We start from the raw sequence: 16,686 nt of genomic DNA on the forward strand, positions 1-16,686 counted from the left end.
ACGATTTCTAACAAAAACGTTGAACACTCTCATGATAGTATCTCGGTAAGGGCTGTCGAAATTTTCTCTCCTGAGAATGTTTCATAACACTTTTGGTAATGAACGGGGGGGGGGGGATACCCCAATACCCCCAGTTGAGTATTCTCAGTAAACGAGGGCTCAATCATTTTTCTCTATTTTCCATAGCCCTCTCACGATCGACTTTGGGATAGTTTTTCGGATTTTCCTTTCATGGAGGGTATTACAATACTGGGTACCCCCCCCCCCCCGTGTTACAAAATCTAGCAACTTTTACACGCTCATGATAGTGTTAGGGAAAAGACAGTTAAATTTTTCTTTCCTGGCTTGTGTTTTGTAACACGTTTAGTGAAGAACGTAGTTCCGGGTGGCTGTGGAGGGGAGGGGGAGGTGGAGTACCCCCTAACAGATTATTCCCAGCAAACGAGGACTCAATCATCCTTTTTCTAAAACCCCTAACCTTTTCGTGGCAGCCTTTGGGGATTCTCCGTATAATATATAATATTGGGAGTATACACCCCCCTGCCCACCCCCCGGTGTTACGATTTCTAACAAAAACTTTGAACACTTTCATAATAGTATTTGAGTAAGGACTGTCGAATTTTTCTCCCCTGGGGGTGTTTTATTACACTTTTGGTGTTAAACGAGGGGGGGGGGGTTCTTACAGATTTTTGGGTTCACTTTTTACGCTTTCTTCTTTTTCATCTTTTTACTGTTGCGTTTACACATCAGATTTCTGTAGGCGCCCTTGCCACGTACTTCATCTATTCCTTTCTACTGACACTTTATTTGGATTCGACCCATGCAAATTTTGTACCAGGAGCAGTAGTATGCCAAGAAGGGTTTGCGCCCCTAATCCACCGAGTACAGTAGAAATCTTGTACAATTTCTTTTTTTTTTTCATCCCCGTCAAAAATATCTTGACTTTATTATGCTTCAAATGTGACAAATCAGGTATTAGGAGCATGTAATGTGCGAGGAGGTGTTTCGGCTGAGTGGTTATCAAACTTTTATAAAACTTCTCCGGTTACCAGGAGACCATGATGAACGATTAGGTCTTTTACCATCACCAACCGAAGTATTTGACATCTAATTTTTCGTGTAACCCCTAATAACATTTTTCTATGGGAATATAATGCGCGAATTTTATACTAGAGGAGACCATGTGGGATGAGAGGGTCTTTTTCCATCATCTGATCTTGCCTTAAACCTTTACAATTAGTCTTTTATTAGAAGAATTTAGTATATTAAAAAGGTGTTTCTGATCCCAATACATGAAGTACACTTAACAAACTCTTGTAAAATTTTTGTTGGTATCAGGAGAACATAGACGATGTGGTCTTTTTCCGTTACCAACGTCAGAAACATTGCAACACCTTGTTTTGACTTAAACTATTACAAACCTATTAGGAGAATATAATGTGCGAGGAGGCGTTTCTGCTCCTAATACACGGAATATTAATTAAAAAACCTTTCTTCCTGGAGAACAGCTTTTATACTCCCTTCAGCTTTACTTCACAAACTCGCTTCCTCCGCCCCAACCCTGGTCTCAACCTTCGCGACTATTCCAGGTTTTTATCACCTCCTTTACTTCATTTTTCCGAACTCGTCCTCATTCCGCAATCTTCCTTTACACCCATTCGCTTTCGTAACCCAATTTCACCAATTTCCCAAACTAGGAAGGGGTTAGTCGGGGAAGTTTTTGAAGGCATTCCGTCTAAGAGTACCAAATGGGAATTCGTGATCTTTTCCAACCCCTTCACAAATAATTAATTCAGTTTTGTGCCCTTAGCACACTAGCTTGTATACGCTCCCCCCTTTTACATCTATTCTCTTCGGTTCTTTTTCACCACCGTTTGCATTCATTCTTCATTTATTTCGAAGCGCGCTCTTTCTTCACGCACTTCTTTATTGAGTAGTCGAAGGTTTTCTGTTACCCCTTCTCTGCTTCGTACCTCCTGCCTCCTTTCGACCACCTCCAGGCTTTTTGCCCCCCCCCCCCCCGTAACATCTTTTATTGGAAAAAAACAATGCGCGTCAGAAACGACTTGATTTTTCGTTGTTGCATTTGATGTGTGGTTTATTTTGCTTCAGGATGCTGCAACAGCCCAAAACGCAAAACATAACTATTATAGATAAATGAGATACAGTATATGAACAAAAGGGGGCGAAAGCTAAGGAAATAACGCCTCGTACTCGAATTTAAGCGTAATCTTATTCGCCATCTCGGTAAAGACTTCCTCGAGCTTCTCCACGAGTGCAGGTTTAATTTCGTCGAAGATCAGGAGGGCGTTATCGTTGATGACGTCGTTCGTCGCCTTGGAAAGTGCGGGATTACCGTCGAAGATGTTCCCTAAAAGTATCGAAACGTGGCCGACTACGACTTTAATCGTCATGTGCTCAAAGAACAGGTAGTTCTTGCCCTCGATGTCCACCTTATCCCCCTTCATGGTGCAGTCGAACCAGTAGTTCGCTGAAATTCACAATTTTGGTTAAGCGTCGCCGAATCGGCACTTACTGATATTGGCGAAGAACGGTCCTTCGCCTTTCACGTCCAGGAAGAGTATTCTGGAGTCCAGCTGGTAATGCGCCTCCACCCTGACCTTGGGGATGTTCACGTGAAATTGGAAGGTGTTGACCGTCTCCGCGAGAGTTACCCTGAAAACAAGCGTGCTTGGTCGCGACGTCTGATCAGCGATGCTTACTCCAGTTTTTGTATTTCAAACTTAGACGCCCCGTAGACTTTGACGTCGGTGAGGTTTGTGGCCAAACGGGATCCGGAACCAATTGAAGCGATCCTCAAGTCCGCAAGCGGAAGCGGTTCCATGCTGGGCACGTCGAGCTCCGGAATTCCTTCCACTAATTTCGGACGTAAAAATTCGATGGAGTCTATTATGCAAGCTGAGAGATTCTGAACCGTATGTTCGCATACCTTTATATATGGCGCTGAAACATGAACACTTACACGGACGGAAAAGAGAACGTTGATCAACAAATTGACGGATTTTGCATGCGTTACTTACGTATTTCGCCTCTAACCATGAGGACCGCACTTAAAAAGATTAGGGATCTCATTGTCATATTGCACGGAATATCGAGGTGTGCACTGCGAACCTTACTACCTATATCTAATTATTTATAAGCAATCCGCAAATCCTTGAGTTCTAAATGAGACCAGTTGTGATAATTAGAAAGAGGTTTATTTATTAATGATTGAGAAAGCATACCTCACAGCCCTTTTTTCGCAATTTCCACCATCTTGTCATTGATTAATTTTTCCATATAATCCAAATTGTTGCTGACGCGTTTAGTTTTTTTTTTGACAGAAATAATGAACGAGATTTGCCTAGCCAACCATAGTATAATTGACGTTATCCTCGAACTTGGAACCTTGCGCGCTGCAGACATTAATATAGATCATTAATTGTCTACCAATTAAAAGTAATAGTAATTAGTGAGGCATGCATGCTTAGTTACATGATGTAATTCGGCTTTGAATTTGACAGCGATCTTTTATCACTTTAGTAGATCTTACTTTAAAATACATTTTTGGGTCCTTTCCGATCCTGGTCCTTTAGCTTATTTTATGACTAAAAGTTCGCATAAACATGGGCCCGCAAGTGCTTCATATTTTGGAACGCCCTGTATAATAGTAATATTATACTGTGGGCGACCCTTAACCATCAGGATCTGCTAGTAGCCAGAGAAATTATACAAGGGTTTGCTAAGTGGTACGGTACCTACCCCTTGTATTAAGGGAAGGAGCACATTTTGTTCTCCTGATACAAATTTTAAGCCAAAGTAAGGTGCTGAAATAAATCTGTGACCTCCTCATCCATTATGTTCTCCTAGTACTCTTAAGAATGTTGCAAGGCTTTGCTTCTACCTCGTGCGAGGAAGAAAGTGGTAAAGTGAATTTGTGGGTGAAGGAAAAATACCACCCCTCAGTCATGTTCTCCTTCTAAATTGGAAAATTTTACCTTATGTTCTCCCGATCCAAGATTTGTAAACGTTTACACCAAAGGAGCGTGTTGAAATAGAGATGATCTCCTAGTCTATTATGTTTTCCTAGTAGATCGTGCTGATACTCCGCTTATTAGGAGCAGAAAGTGCTTTCTAGTTCATTATATTCTCCTGATACAAGGATCTGTGTAAGCTTAAACCAAAGGCAGGTGTTGAATTAAATCCGTGGGTGATGGAAAACACCTCTTCTTCCATCATGTTCTCTCGTTCGCTACTGTACTGTTTTTATTAGGAGCAGAAACACCTCCTCGCACCTTATATTCTCGTGATACAAAATTTGTAGAAATAAAAGGTTAAATTAAATCTGTTAGTGATGGAAAAAACCTCCTCGTCCGTCATATTCTCCCGGTAGAAAAAGATTTGGCCAACTGATACTCTCGTATCAGGAGCATATTCGTACATTTGATTCTCCTGATACTACCTGTGTAAAGCCGAAAGAATGCGTTGAAATAAATTTGTGAGTGATGAAAAAAGACGTCCTCAGTCCTCATTATATTTTCCTGGTGCAGGACGAGCAATACTGTACTAAGGTAAAGTGTTTAAATAAGATTATGGTCCATCTATTACATGCTGGCAGCCAGAAAAGCTTTACAAGAGTGTACTGAAACAGTTTCGGAAGCCTCCGTGTACTAGGGGTAAAAAAATCTCCTCGCAGATTATATTCTCCTGGTACAAGATCTCTACAAGTTTAAGACAAAATAAGGCGAGTGATGGAAAAAGACTTCCTCGCTCATCATGTTATCCTGGTAACTCACATTCTATAAGAAAAATTTTTTTCCGGATCGATCTGAGACAATTTTTTTTTCGGGGCTCAAAAAAAGGCAGTGTATAACCTTCCTTTTTTACCAAAAATCGACTGCACCAAAATTTCTCCGGAAAACACTTTTTCTTATTAATTTTGGTGCGTAGAATCCAAAACAATTCGTACTTTTTCGATCAGACTTCTCAATCAAAAGTTATAGACTAGAAACCAATTTCGAAAAAAAATTCAAAGGGCTGTAACTTTTGAACTAGTAGCCCAATCTTGGAACTGTTTGAAATTATGGATTCTACAGGCCACATTCTATAAGAAAATTTTTTTCCGGGTCGATCTGAGACAATTTTTATTTCGGGCTTCAAAAAAAGGCATAGTATAACCTTCCTTTTTTGCCAAAAGTTTCTTCCCGATGCGAAGATCTCTAAATGAGAGAAAATTGTTAAGTAATAAAATTACCTCCTCCGTCTGTCATGTTCTGCTAGTTGATTTTACATGTTTACACCTCCTTACACCTATTGTTCTCCTGGTATAAAATTGTAAAAGTTCAGTCAAGGTAAGGGTTTGAAAATACTCGTAGATCAGTGGGGTATAGAAAATTACTTCCTCGTCCATTATGTTCTCCTTACATTTTACAAGACCTTGCTGTACTCTGTTATGGAGCAGAAACGCCTTCTCGCTGACCTACATTCTCCTGATACAAGTATTTGTAAAATTATGCAAGAGAGGTGTTTAAGTGAATTTGAGGGTGGTGCATCATGTTTGATAACGGAATACTCGCTTTGTAATTAGGAAACGAAACAGCTCCCTCGCACCTTACATTCTCCTGATATAGGGTTGTCGAGTTTTACATCGCTTTGCTAACTGATATTCCCTGTATCAGGAGCCGAAGTATTTTTTTCGGACTTTATTATTACTCCTACTGAGATGGTTATAGTTTGCTAAAGTAAGGTGTTGGTTATGGATGGTGAAAGGATTTCATGTCTGTCATTTTTACAGGAGTGTGCTTTCATGTAGGTATGTATAAGCACCCCTTTGCTCATTATTTTTTCTGGTTTAAGATCTGTAAAGATTTAAGCCAAAGTAAGGTGAGAAAATAAATCTGTGTTGTTTTTAAAGTTTATCTCCTGTCACTGCGATAAGAAGGAAAATTCAATTAAGTTTCAAGATATACGATTGGGACACTTTTCATTTGTAAAACTTTATTATTCGATCTGCCTCCCTAAATCCCGTCTCGATTGCGCCGTTTACCAGGGCGCCGTAAAACGAACTGGTCGCCTCTCCCGCGAACAAGAGCACCGGCTTCCCCACATTCGTCACTATCGGTTCGGACAACACGGCGGACTGGGGCGCGCCCAGTTTCCGAGACTCGACGGTTTCGAACGAGTAAGTTCCGCGAAAGTGAGGGTCACTGTACCAGTTTTTCCTGCGAAAACCAAACGATCACTCTCACCTTCCACTTTCGGCCCGCTTACCTTAGTATTTTATCGGGCCGAGTAAGGTTCGGGTAGTCCCGCTTCACAAATCGCTCCAGTGTGTGCATCAAACCGTCGGCGATGATTCGGTCGGGGAGGCGCTCGATTTCCGGCACCATTTCTCCGCAGTACCACGCCAGGAGGAGGTTCGGATTTCTTTGGACGGGAAGAATGCCGTAAATTTTCGTGATCCACGATATGCTACCCTAAAAAGCAATGATTCAAATGGAACATTAGTAAAGAGCCATAGAGGGATGTTCAAGCATTTTTGATAGGCTTATACAGTGCTTAAGAACCGTTATAAGAAAATAGTTAAAAGAAGAATCGAACGACTTTGAGAAACCAAAGGATTCAAATTGGCCCGATCCATCATAGTTCTAGGAAGTAATAAATTAACGAAATGGACATTTAACTTGTAAAGAAAGCGCTCGGGAGGGCAGTCAGTAAAATTCCTTGGTAGAGTAGGTCTCAATCTATCCGAATAGTAATAAAGAATTAGCAGTTTAACTTTGGGTCAAAACTTACTTAAAGTAGCGAGGCCTCCTACACTTTGAGTACGTCGACAAATTGCGGGTTACCTGCGAATAGAAGAATTGCCGTAAATTCCGGGACGAAAAACACTTTTTAGAAGCTTGGTTCGTAGCAAGGCCTTTTATTTACGAGTGGCAAAATATCCGCGAAGGAACATTTTCGAATCGGAGAACTACTTTCCAAAAAAATGCCTCCTTAATCCGTTAAAGAACCTTTGAAAGCCTTGGGAGGGTCTATAAGGGCCTCTAATTAACTTCTTAACTTAATTCCCCCCATGCCGGCTTTTCAGCCAGCTGGCATGGCATAGTGGTGCGGCTACGGCACAGAGGGTGCGTGGTTCGAGTCCGGTTTCGAGCATGAATTTTTTTTAAATCTTCGCTACTTAAAAGTTACCTGGTGGGGCCCTTCGCCGAACACCCGTCCTGAGTTTTGCAAATCCTCCGCGTTCCACACGAACTGTACGCCTTGGAAATCGTCATTCCACCACCTGCGTGGGAAGTGGATGAAGATTTTCGCAACGGCATCGAATCCCAAAGTCTGTATGGACCTGATCTTCCTCTCGGGGAGCTTCGGCTGGAAAAGTGACAAGTAATCGCGCTTCAGGACTCCGAGCGACGGTGTCCAAATCACGTGATCGGCGTTATACCTAGCTCCATCCGCGCAACCCACCAAGGCACCGCTCTGGGGTGTCAGGGCGATTTTGCGCACCTGTTTATTTAGAAAGACACTGTCGCGGATTGGAGCATCCTTCATCAGGACGTCTAAAATGGTTTTGTAACCCAATCCATTCCAGCCCAGGTGCTGGTTACCGGCGGAAATTTTGTGCTCACTGCGCGTCGATAGTTGCCTCCAGGAGAACACTGCAAAATAAGATTCTATTTGCCTCCGAAGCAAATCCAGGCACTCCCCTGCCAAGATCTGTTCTTTGTCACCCGTCCAAGTCCGCCCAATTAAGGCCCTAAACCTGAAAGCAGAGGTTAAGGGGAAGACTTCTGGTGCGCGCTCACCTTTCACTCAGAAAATCGCCCATATTCCTTCCTTCGGAATTGTTGCCAACGAAAGCCTGTTGAAATACCTGGTTCAGCTTCGTCGAGAACTCCCAGTCGACTCGTTTCAGTCGCGAATGGTACAAGGACGGGGAGTGCTCGTCGTCGGTTAACAGACGAAGATCTTTGACCATCTCGTAGACCAAATTGTTTTGCTCCCCATGGCACCACTGCGCTCCAAGGTCGACGAAGCTCTCGCCGAATTTGACGCTGTGAATTCGACCGCCGATGCGATCGCCCGCCTCCAGAATTTTGACGTTTGCGAAACCGTGCCGGTACAATCGCGAGGCCGCCGCAATTCCTGCGGCGCCCGCCCCGATGATCACTATTTTGGTACTGTTGTTGCCAATGGCACCTGAAAGGAGGCCGAAGTAAATCGTCGCGAAGAGTATGAGGCGCATGATTGGCAATTTTTTTAGATCTAGAGCGTTGGGTTTCTTTGTTTTCACACCTACTGCAGTAGATAAAAGATAAAGTGGACACTCAATATTTGGGTTAAGTGGAAGAGCACTATCGGTTATCTGCCTCTTTCAAAATGGCGCGTAATATGAGTTTAAGTGGACGACTAATTGCAGATACCTATCAAGTTTTTTTCCTCTAGTTTCGGAACTCCAGCCTCAGGTTTCCAATTTACTATCCAGGGCCACGAGAGCCATTTCTCATTCTTCAGGTCCCTTTTTCTGGTCACCAGTCCCAATTTTAGTCTATATCTTGCACCTGTCTTCTACTTTCAGCTCTCCTTTTCCATTCCCAAATTACCGGAGTCATCAGCTTCCAATTTAGAGACCCCACACTCCCTTCAAATATTCACAATTTTGGATTCGAAGATTTGAAAAACCTGCAGAAACACGACGGTTTGAAAACATAGAGAAAACCTGTTAACCTCCCTGTTCTTGGAATCTGTCAGATTCCTGAGATTCTTCGGGATTTTCCGCTCCCGAGCGTTTTTTTCGCTCGTGAGCGCTTTTCCCGAGCGCTCGCGATAAACCGCCCGAGCACTTTTAGAGCGCTCGTTGCCCGAGCGGTTTTTAGAACGCTCGTTGCCCGAGCGGTTTTTTAGAACGCTCGACCCAGCTCGGGCCCATAGCGACAAATTTTTAGGAGCGACAAAAAACCAAATTTGGGAAATAATTCTACAGTACTATCGTAGAAAAATAACATAACCTCTTATGAAATTGAAGTTGGAATGTTACGCAAACTCTTACCAACTTAAGAGTAATCATAAATATGGTGTAACATATAACCTCACATTTCGACGAAATTATTGTGAACTTTGTATTAAAATTGTGGAATATTTAGGACTTCTCCCGCAAATTTGTTTGTTGAAAACCCTTAATTAGGGTGCCCTCTATCCATTTTTATCAATTTCATGATCGTACCTTGGGGGCCTAATAACGCCACGTAACCGTTAAATTCTCTGAAACAGATTTAAATGTATTAAACTGTAAAATAAACTTGAAATAGGTTCGTTATTTAAAATTAATGTCTTTTATTATTTAAAAAAATATATATTTCTCCAAAAATTAAACAGTTATTTGTTTGTAATTCATACTACATTATATTTTGTTTGAATAACACTTTATAAATCTCATAATTGATATAAAACGTGTATTGTTTTTCCCTGTGTCTACTGTTAAATAACAAAATACTTCTGAAGGGCGCCTAATTTTATGCAACCAAAATAACTTCTAAAAATAAATAAAGATCTGACTGTCACATTATAATTAATTTGAATATGTTTGCTTTGGCTTCTGTATTTTTGTTTTCGTTCGTGTGTGATATATTCAACTTTAGAGGTTCCACCCTGTATATACAACTTACGACGATGCACACATTTTTGAGAGTTGGCAACCACTTAATTTTTAGGAGAAGGAGAGTAAAACTGTTGGCGCCATCTGGAGAGCGTTGGTTACGTTGGGGATTCTGTTTTTAATGGCGGTCATGAAAGCATCGCTCGTGATTGTTGTTATTTTAGTGTTATTTAATGCAGGTAGTAATCTTTGCCTTTCTTTACATCGTATTTGTGTTTTGTATGCAGCATTTTATATTTTTGTGGGTTTCAATTTCTTGTTTTTGATATTGACTTGATTTAACGGTACTTAATGCAGCACATTTGATGCCCTTATCCTTTTGTTTGAAATCCTTTACGTTTTTGGTGTAATCTTTGCTTTATTTATGTTGATGTTTTGATTACATATGATCTTGACCAGAAGTAATATTCATATAAGTTTTGATCAATCTTTTAAACATGTGGAAATTATACAATTGTTTTGATGTGAAGAGACGGTCATAGGGGTGGAAAAACTGTAACCAAATCAGTTACGACACCTTAAGCTGGGACTGCTCTTGACTCCCAACTATAGTCTGGGAATTCCCGAACGAGGGCTCATGCTACAAATCTTGGGGGCAAGATTATGCTAATAAAAACTCATCGGTTTTGAATCTATGTGTGATATATGAGTTGCGATTCACTGATTTTCACATATGTTGCCTTAACATTTGAATTTGCCTCCAAGGCCATGCAATTTTCCATCTTACTTTTAACAAAAGAATTTTATTGCACCAAAGATGAGTCACATCCTGTGTATTTCACCCCTGCTTAGAATAGTTGCTACCTGCATAGGTTTCCTAAACTTGTTTTTAATTTTGTACCACAACCAACTTGGATTCTATTAATCGAAGGCTACGACTGTTGAATATTTGCACTTGACTGGAATATATCTTCTCATTTTGAAATCTCGACTTTAACTTAACAGTGGTAACGGAATGAAAACATGCCAAGTTGAATTTGTACATTTTCTTTATAATATACTAATGATGTCTACCTAGTTTGATAAAAATATTGGTTTCACCCCCACCCACCACCCCTAAGTTTTGTTCATCATTAAACAACAATCTTAAACCAAATAATAACAAATTCAGTGGCGCCGGCTTGTCACAAACACTTGGGTTTGTCTAATGCAGTAAATGACCCTAACTACACCCAGACATTATTTGTTGAAATTATTTCCTAACGTCATGACACACTGCCCCCTCGCAGTCGGCGCCACTGTCGAATGCATCAAAGTTACGCCATTGCCATTACACCAATCACCAAAAGCATACGTTTCCGTTTCTTTTTCGTACCTGTAAAGACTCCTCATAAATTTTATTCTCAAAATTACAATAAACAAATAAAGTTGCGCCTAAAATCAATTTAATTACCTTTCATTATTCAGCAGGAACTTTATGCCACAGCTACCATTTGACAGTACAATTCCACGACAGTGTACCTACAAGTCTAAAATTTATACAGGTCAAATTTTATACTAGTCGACTCTTTCTCCTTTACTCATGTGTCATTATCGGTTAAGCTTATAGATAGGAACCAGAGGACTCTAGGCAACCTGATCTCCCATCCGCTGAAGTGGGGCGCAATCCTAGATCGTGCATCTTAGCTAGGAATAGCGTTAAGTTACTACCACCATGGGAATTTTTTGTTGAAGGGACCTGGTCACAGTAATGCTGACAGTGGAAAGGGACGGGAGCGAGGGTGGTTTGTATTCAAACCCGTATACTTCTCTTACAATCAATCTTGTAGTGTACTTTAACCCCCAGGTTCTACGCTAACTTCATACTACAAGAACGCGGGAAGAAAATGCCAACCCGGCAACATTTAAAAATGGCCATCCTTGCGTTGTATACAACGCTTTGACCTGAAGCACAGTAGGGAAGGAACGTAAAATAAAATACTCACATTGTGAAAAGTTTATTAAGATTGTGAAAGCTCGGAAATTTAAGTTCAAATAAATTACATTGCAAAAACAAACTTTGAAAACGGTAGTTCACCGAATAAAAATAGAAATAGGCTAGTTACAAACAACAAGTCAGTACATCAAGCGAATCGGTAATTTCCAATATTAAAAATAAAATGGTGAAAACTTATATGAATGTTACTTCAGGGACAAGGCCAAGTAATCAACATCAATAAACATAAATTAAGCAAGCATCACAACAAAAACGTAAACAATTAGAAACAATAGCATAACGGTATCACATATGTGATTATGAATTGCGGTTAAACCAAGTAAATTTCAAAAACAAAGATTCAAACACACAAAAATGTAAAATGTGGCATACAAAACACAAACACAATATAAAGAAATGCAAAGATTACTACCTGGATTAAAAAAACACAAAATAACAACAAACATTTATGGAGCGACGCGTCCACGACCGCCATTCAAGACAAGAGGCCCAACGTAACCCACGTTAGTGCTTTCTAGATGGCGCAGGCAAATAAAATAACCTAAAGTCACTAGATATAGAAAGTACCGCAATCACCCGCCATTTTTGGGCAAATTTACTGCCAACTTAAAAAAATTGACAAATAAAATCTGAATAGCTGTAAATGTATAACCTATAACTTCATAGTACTGTCATGTTTTATAAAAATATATACCGTTGGAAGAATTAATCGCATTCTATGGTTTTTCGTTGTTGCCAACTTCTTCGGCGGTAAATAACTAACTTCGTAGTACATCACGCGTTGTTGTAGTCAAATATATTTTAGTTGTTCTTTTTGTGTTTTTACATTAATAAATTGGGGTGGATGCTTACGATCGTTTCATTGTTTCTGATTGCAGTCTTTTGCACATTGTGGAATACTATTTTTCTAACGTATACAGATATCTCCAAACAGGTGGAACAATCCCTCCCTAACATTAAAGCAGAGATACATCGGATACATCTATATCTCTGCATTAAAGTTACCAGAATCTGCGTTCTCTCTCTAACACACGAGCCCAATGGATTGCGGTACCAAGGTTATTTTATTTTAATAAAACAACCTTGTTGCGCCAGTTGCGGTACTTTCTATATTTAGTGACTTTAAAATAACCTTGGGCGCAGGCAGCTTTTTCCATATATATAAAGCTGAAGTTATAGTTCCGTAACCGCAACACCGTACCGTAACGTTTGGAATTAAGCCGGATTTATAGTTCCGTAGCCGTAAAAACGTAAGAACGGAACCGTAAAATCGTACGTTAACGAAAATAATACGATTTATAGTTCCGTAGTGGCAAGTGATGAGCTTGCGCATTAGCGCGTAGCGAAATCTGACATTGTATGTCATCTGTCAGTAAGAGTAACATGCATTTCAAAATAATAATAACCAACAAAATGTCAATAATTATTGTAAATAAACGAAACGAACGTCAGGATAAACCGAGGGATAAACTCAACTGTTTGAATTATCCGAGTACTACCGAAGACAAGCGCGTTAGCACGATTGACCGTAAGAAATAAGATTTGGGCATTTCCTACGTACCGTAACCGTTCTAACGCAACGTTAACGCGAATTATAAATGTTCACGCTCAACAAGTAGGGTTTATTTCCAAACGTTACGGTACGGCGTTGCGGGTACGGAACTATAAATTCAGCTTTAAACCCTACTTGTTGCGCGTGAACATTTATAGTTCGCGTTAACGTTGCGTTAGAACGGTTACGGTACGTAAGAAATGCCCAAATCTTATTTCTTACGGTAAATCGTGCTAACGCGTTTGTTGTCGGCAGTACTCGGATAATTGAAACAGTTGAGTTTATCCTGACGTTCGTTTCGTTTATTTACAATAATTATTGACACTTTGTTGGTTATTATTATTTTGCATGCACGTTACTCTTACTGACAGATGACATACAATGACAGATCTCGTTTCGCACTAATGCGCAAGCTCATCTCTTACCACTACGGTAACTATAAATCGTATAATTTTCGTTAACGTAAGATTTTACGGTTCCGTTCTTACGGCTACGGAACTATAAATACGGCTTAAGAGAAGATATATGGCTTTTTCCCACCTAGAAATTGCATGGTTGCCAACTCTCAAAAATGTATGTATCGTCGTAAGTTGTATACACAGAGTGGAACCTCCCAATCTTAACCACCACCAACCGCAGAAGTTGGTAAACTGGTGGAACAGTGTCAGCGATAAGGATGGCATGTTTTGTCACGTGTGTTTACCAACCCAGTAAATGTAAAGTCTCTTGTAATTTGGGTAAGCCGAGTATTTAATTTAAAAATTGCTTGTAAAAATAAATGCAATTAATTACACAGCACTCTATATATGTATGTATAGTCGATTCGGGGCAGTCTTCGAAACCGAGCTTTTGCCACATCCAAGAAAAATTTGACCACATGTAACATGTAACAAACTTTCGAAAATCACCGTGTAATTCAAAGTAAATCTCTATACTGGGCTTTCGTTTCAGCACGAACCGCCTATTGTAATTTGTAATTTTCATAAATAAAAACAAAAATTGTACAAACACGTCCATTTTGGTGGCTAGAGGGAAGTTTCAGCATTCAAATCTGCAAAGGGTATCTCGGAGAATCAAAAAATCTCTGTAAGGGAGCTAACAGGGACCTAAAAATCGTCTAAAGTACTGAAAACCGTTGGAAAGAGCCTAGATTAGCCTAGTAATACTCAGAAACGCGTCTACAAAGCTTTCTAGAGGTCGTAAAGAACTTATTTAGTGGTTTTGACACACCTTGGGTCATTTTGAACTTTCGGGGCCCGTAAAAATGACACTCAGGAGGAGGGGCGTAGGAGGTGAAACAGAATTTTGGCCCATTTAAAGATTACCCTAATATCACAACCATTTTTTTATACTTCTAGCACTGAACGACCAAACAAAATCTAAATCTCCATTGTAAACGTACTTGGGAGCCCCCAGTTGATAAACGGCAAATGTCAACGTGTTTCTTAGTGCGACCCTGGCGATTTCTAACGGTTAAAATGAACCAATCAAATTCAAACGTGTTGTTGATATAACCTATCTTTTCGATCAGTCTGTAACGGTTTTTCTTGTGTTGATTTTCAAATATGTCTCCATAGAAATGCTGCAGCTATAACGAGCAAAAGTGATTTTAAAGACAATGGAACCCTCAAAGGATCCGATAAGTGCGCGAACAGCTCAACTAAACTCGAATTTATTATCGACGAAAACCTCGAACAGCCGAACCAACTTGCTCAATCGCGACGGTTTGTTGGACGCCCTAACGGTCTTATACGACGAAAGCAACAACGACTGCTTGAAGAAGTTCGATCGACACATCGGCGAGTTCGTGACCAGACATCGGGGGGTCGTGAACGAGCTGAGATGTTTACGCGTTAACGTTTCCGACTTCGAGGTGAAGAATGTGATCGGGCGCGGACACTTCGGCGAGGTGTTCGTCGTGAAGGAGAAGCAAACCGGCGACGTTCACGCGATGAAGATGATCAGAAAGTCGGACTGCCTGCGGCAGAAGCACATCTCGTACGAGGAGGAGCGCGATATTATGGTGTGCGCGAAGTCGGTGTGGCTGACGAGGTTGCAGTACGCCTTTCAGGACGCTAACAATCTTTACTTCGTGATGGAGTACTTCCCCGGCGGCGATCTCTCGGGCCTGCTTCAAAGACAAGGGGGGACGGTTCCGGAAAGTGCAGCTTCATTTTATCTGGCCGAATTGGTAAGTCGCATGCGAGTCGTTTTCTGACCACCTACAGCCGCTTTTTAGGTGCTCGCCGTGCACGATTTACACACGATGGGCTACGTGCATCGGGACATTAAACCGGAAAACATCCTGCTGGATCGTTGCGGGCATATCAAGCTGGCCGATTTCGGTTCTTCTGCTCGGCTCGATTCCCGTGGATTTGTTAACGAAGGTGTTCCCGTAGGGACACCGGATTACATTGCGCCCGAGGTTTTACAGTGCATGGATTCCAATGCGAAAAAAATGGGCTATCAGGTAAATACTCGGTAACTTCTTTTAGTGTTGTGGGCATAATCCAAAAATGATTATTATTCTCATTATTATTATTGTCTTATTATTTTAGGGGTTGTATTTGTACATAGGGTGATTACTTTACATGAAAATCAGGGTTAACCATTTCCAAAATATTAAATTTTATATTGAAATGCTGAAATACAGGGTGTAGCACCACGAATGCTACTTCATACAAAGTTACCCTTATTTTTTGTACTTCATAAAAGTTACAAGCAAGGGGGGGGGGGCCTATTTCAAAAAACAATTATTTAATTTCAATGCTTAATGTTATTTTTGAACTCCCTGTATTTATTTATAATCAAAATATCAACAGTTTCCTTGAGCATAAATTTCTTCATATTCAAGGTTCCAGACAGCTAAAACTGAGGCTAAAACTGTTAAGGAAGGTAAGGGCGCCATCGTGGCGCACAAGGACGGAAATTTATTTTCTATTGATGATTAGCTTAACAGAACGAAGTTGCGGTAACGTTTATGTGCTCAATTTTCCATCATCTGTCTGTCTGCTCGTTTGAGATCTCTGCTCATGGGAGGGCTGAGCTCGCAGTATTTGTAATTTTTTGATATTTTACGATTGATTATTTGCGTCAAACCACCTTCAACTTGCGTTCATTTAAAAATTAATGCGATTTTTAGCGAATATTAATGTTTAAGGCTCCAAAAAGGTCACCTAAGGACCTCAAAACTGCCCCAAACTTTTGCATAAATAAGAAAGTTGCCTATTGCGCATCCTCAATATGCGCAGTACGGTTTTTTGCGCATGCATTTTGTTTGCTTTCATTTACAGGGATTTGGATCAAATTGCCCCGTAAATAAGAAAGTTGAGTTTTGCGCATGCGCAGTACGATTTTTGGCGCATGCATTTATACGCACTTCGATTCTAAAACGTGGTCGATTTAGATAGGAAATGAATGTAACAAATTGCTTAGTTGTAGCCTTCGGCGTCTCTGAATACACTACAAAAAATTGCCATTTATAGGCAATTGGTGGGAGGGAGGGGGGCATAAAACCCGAAGTTAAATGCCACCTAGCCT

At 40.6% G+C, this 16,686-nt stretch overlaps 4 protein-coding genes across 8 annotated transcripts in view; 1 reads left to right on the forward strand and 3 right to left on the reverse strand.

The window, feature by feature from the left end:
* The window catches only part of LOC116162064 (probable cation-transporting ATPase 13A3), a 280,669-nt gene that overhangs the window by 74,018 nt on the left and 189,965 nt on the right, over positions 1–16,686 (reverse strand). The gene's annotated exons all lie outside the window — the stretch shown is intronic.
* Positions 2,077–3,390, reverse strand: LOC116162081. Its single transcript, XM_031475611.1, has 5 exons — positions 3,246–3,390; positions 3,042–3,182; positions 2,724–2,964; positions 2,537–2,676; positions 2,077–2,491 (listed from the first exon to the last, which is right to left on the reverse strand). Exons 2-5 carry the CDS (start codon positions 3,097–3,099, stop codon positions 2,193–2,195), a joined length of 738 nt encoding a protein of 245 aa, XP_031331471.1. The 5' UTR covers positions 3,100–3,182; positions 3,246–3,390; the 3' UTR covers positions 2,077–2,192.
* LOC116162071 (spermine oxidase-like) lies at positions 5,897–11,121 on the reverse strand. 2 transcript variants are annotated; one of them, XM_031475601.1, is made up of 6 exons: positions 11,052–11,083; positions 8,427–8,685; positions 7,809–8,202; positions 7,195–7,765; positions 6,271–6,476; positions 5,897–6,221 (listed from the first exon to the last, which is right to left on the reverse strand). In XM_031475601.1, exons 3-6 carry the CDS (start codon positions 7,979–7,981, stop codon positions 5,984–5,986), a joined length of 1,188 nt encoding a protein of 395 aa, XP_031331461.1. In that variant the 5' UTR covers positions 7,982–8,202; positions 8,427–8,685; positions 11,052–11,083; the 3' UTR covers positions 5,897–5,983. The 2 variants fall into 2 exon arrangements, with proteins under 2 accessions (XP_031331461.1, XP_031331460.1); XM_031475600.1 differs by lacking the exon at positions 8,427–8,685 and having other exon boundaries at positions 11,052–11,121.
* Positions 13,937–15,645, forward strand: LOC116162074 (myotonin-protein kinase-like). Its single transcript, XM_031475605.1, has 2 exons — positions 13,937–15,337; positions 15,386–15,645. Exons 1-2 carry the CDS (start codon positions 14,765–14,767, stop codon positions 15,629–15,631), a joined length of 819 nt encoding a protein of 272 aa, XP_031331465.1. The 5' UTR covers positions 13,937–14,764; the 3' UTR covers positions 15,632–15,645.

The sequence above is a fragment of the Photinus pyralis genome, unplaced genomic scaffold (assembly GCF_008802855.1).
Source record: "Photinus pyralis isolate 1611_PpyrPB1 unplaced genomic scaffold, Ppyr1.3 Ppyr1.4_LG10, whole genome shotgun sequence".
Classification (NCBI taxonomy): Eukaryota; Metazoa; Arthropoda; class Insecta; order Coleoptera; family Lampyridae; genus Photinus; species Photinus pyralis.

Excerpts from the sequence above, each read along its gene's own strand:
- LOC116162071 (XM_031475600.1), bottom strand. Across the intron at positions 6,477-7,194 it reads TCGGCGAAGGGCCCCACCAG|GGTAGCATATCGTGGATCAC; the intron begins GTAACTTTTAAG and ends ATTGCTTTTTAG. Across the intron at positions 6,222-6,270 it reads CGGCCCGATAAAATACTAAG|GAAAAACTGGTACAGTGACC; the intron begins GTAAGCGGGCCG and ends TGGTTTTCGCAG.
- LOC116162074 (XM_031475605.1), top strand. The coding sequence starts at position 14,765 with ATGGAACCCTCAAAGGATCCGATAAGTGCGCGAACAGCTCAACTAAAC. Across the intron at positions 15,338-15,385 it reads CATTTTATCTGGCCGAATTG|GTGCTCGCCGTGCACGATTT; the intron begins GTAAGTCGCATG and ends GCCGCTTTTTAG.
- LOC116162081 (XM_031475611.1), bottom strand. The coding sequence starts at position 3,099 with ATGACAATGAGATCCCTAATCTTTTTAAGTGCGGTCCTCATGGTTAGA. Across the intron at positions 2,965-3,041 it reads CATGGTTAGAGGCGAAATAC|CGCCATATATAAAGGTATGC; the intron begins GTAAGTAACGCA and ends TTCATGTTTCAG. Across the intron at positions 2,492-2,536 it reads ACCGTTCTTCGCCAATATCA|CGAACTACTGGTTCGACTGC; the intron begins GTAAGTGCCGAT and ends TGTGAATTTCAG.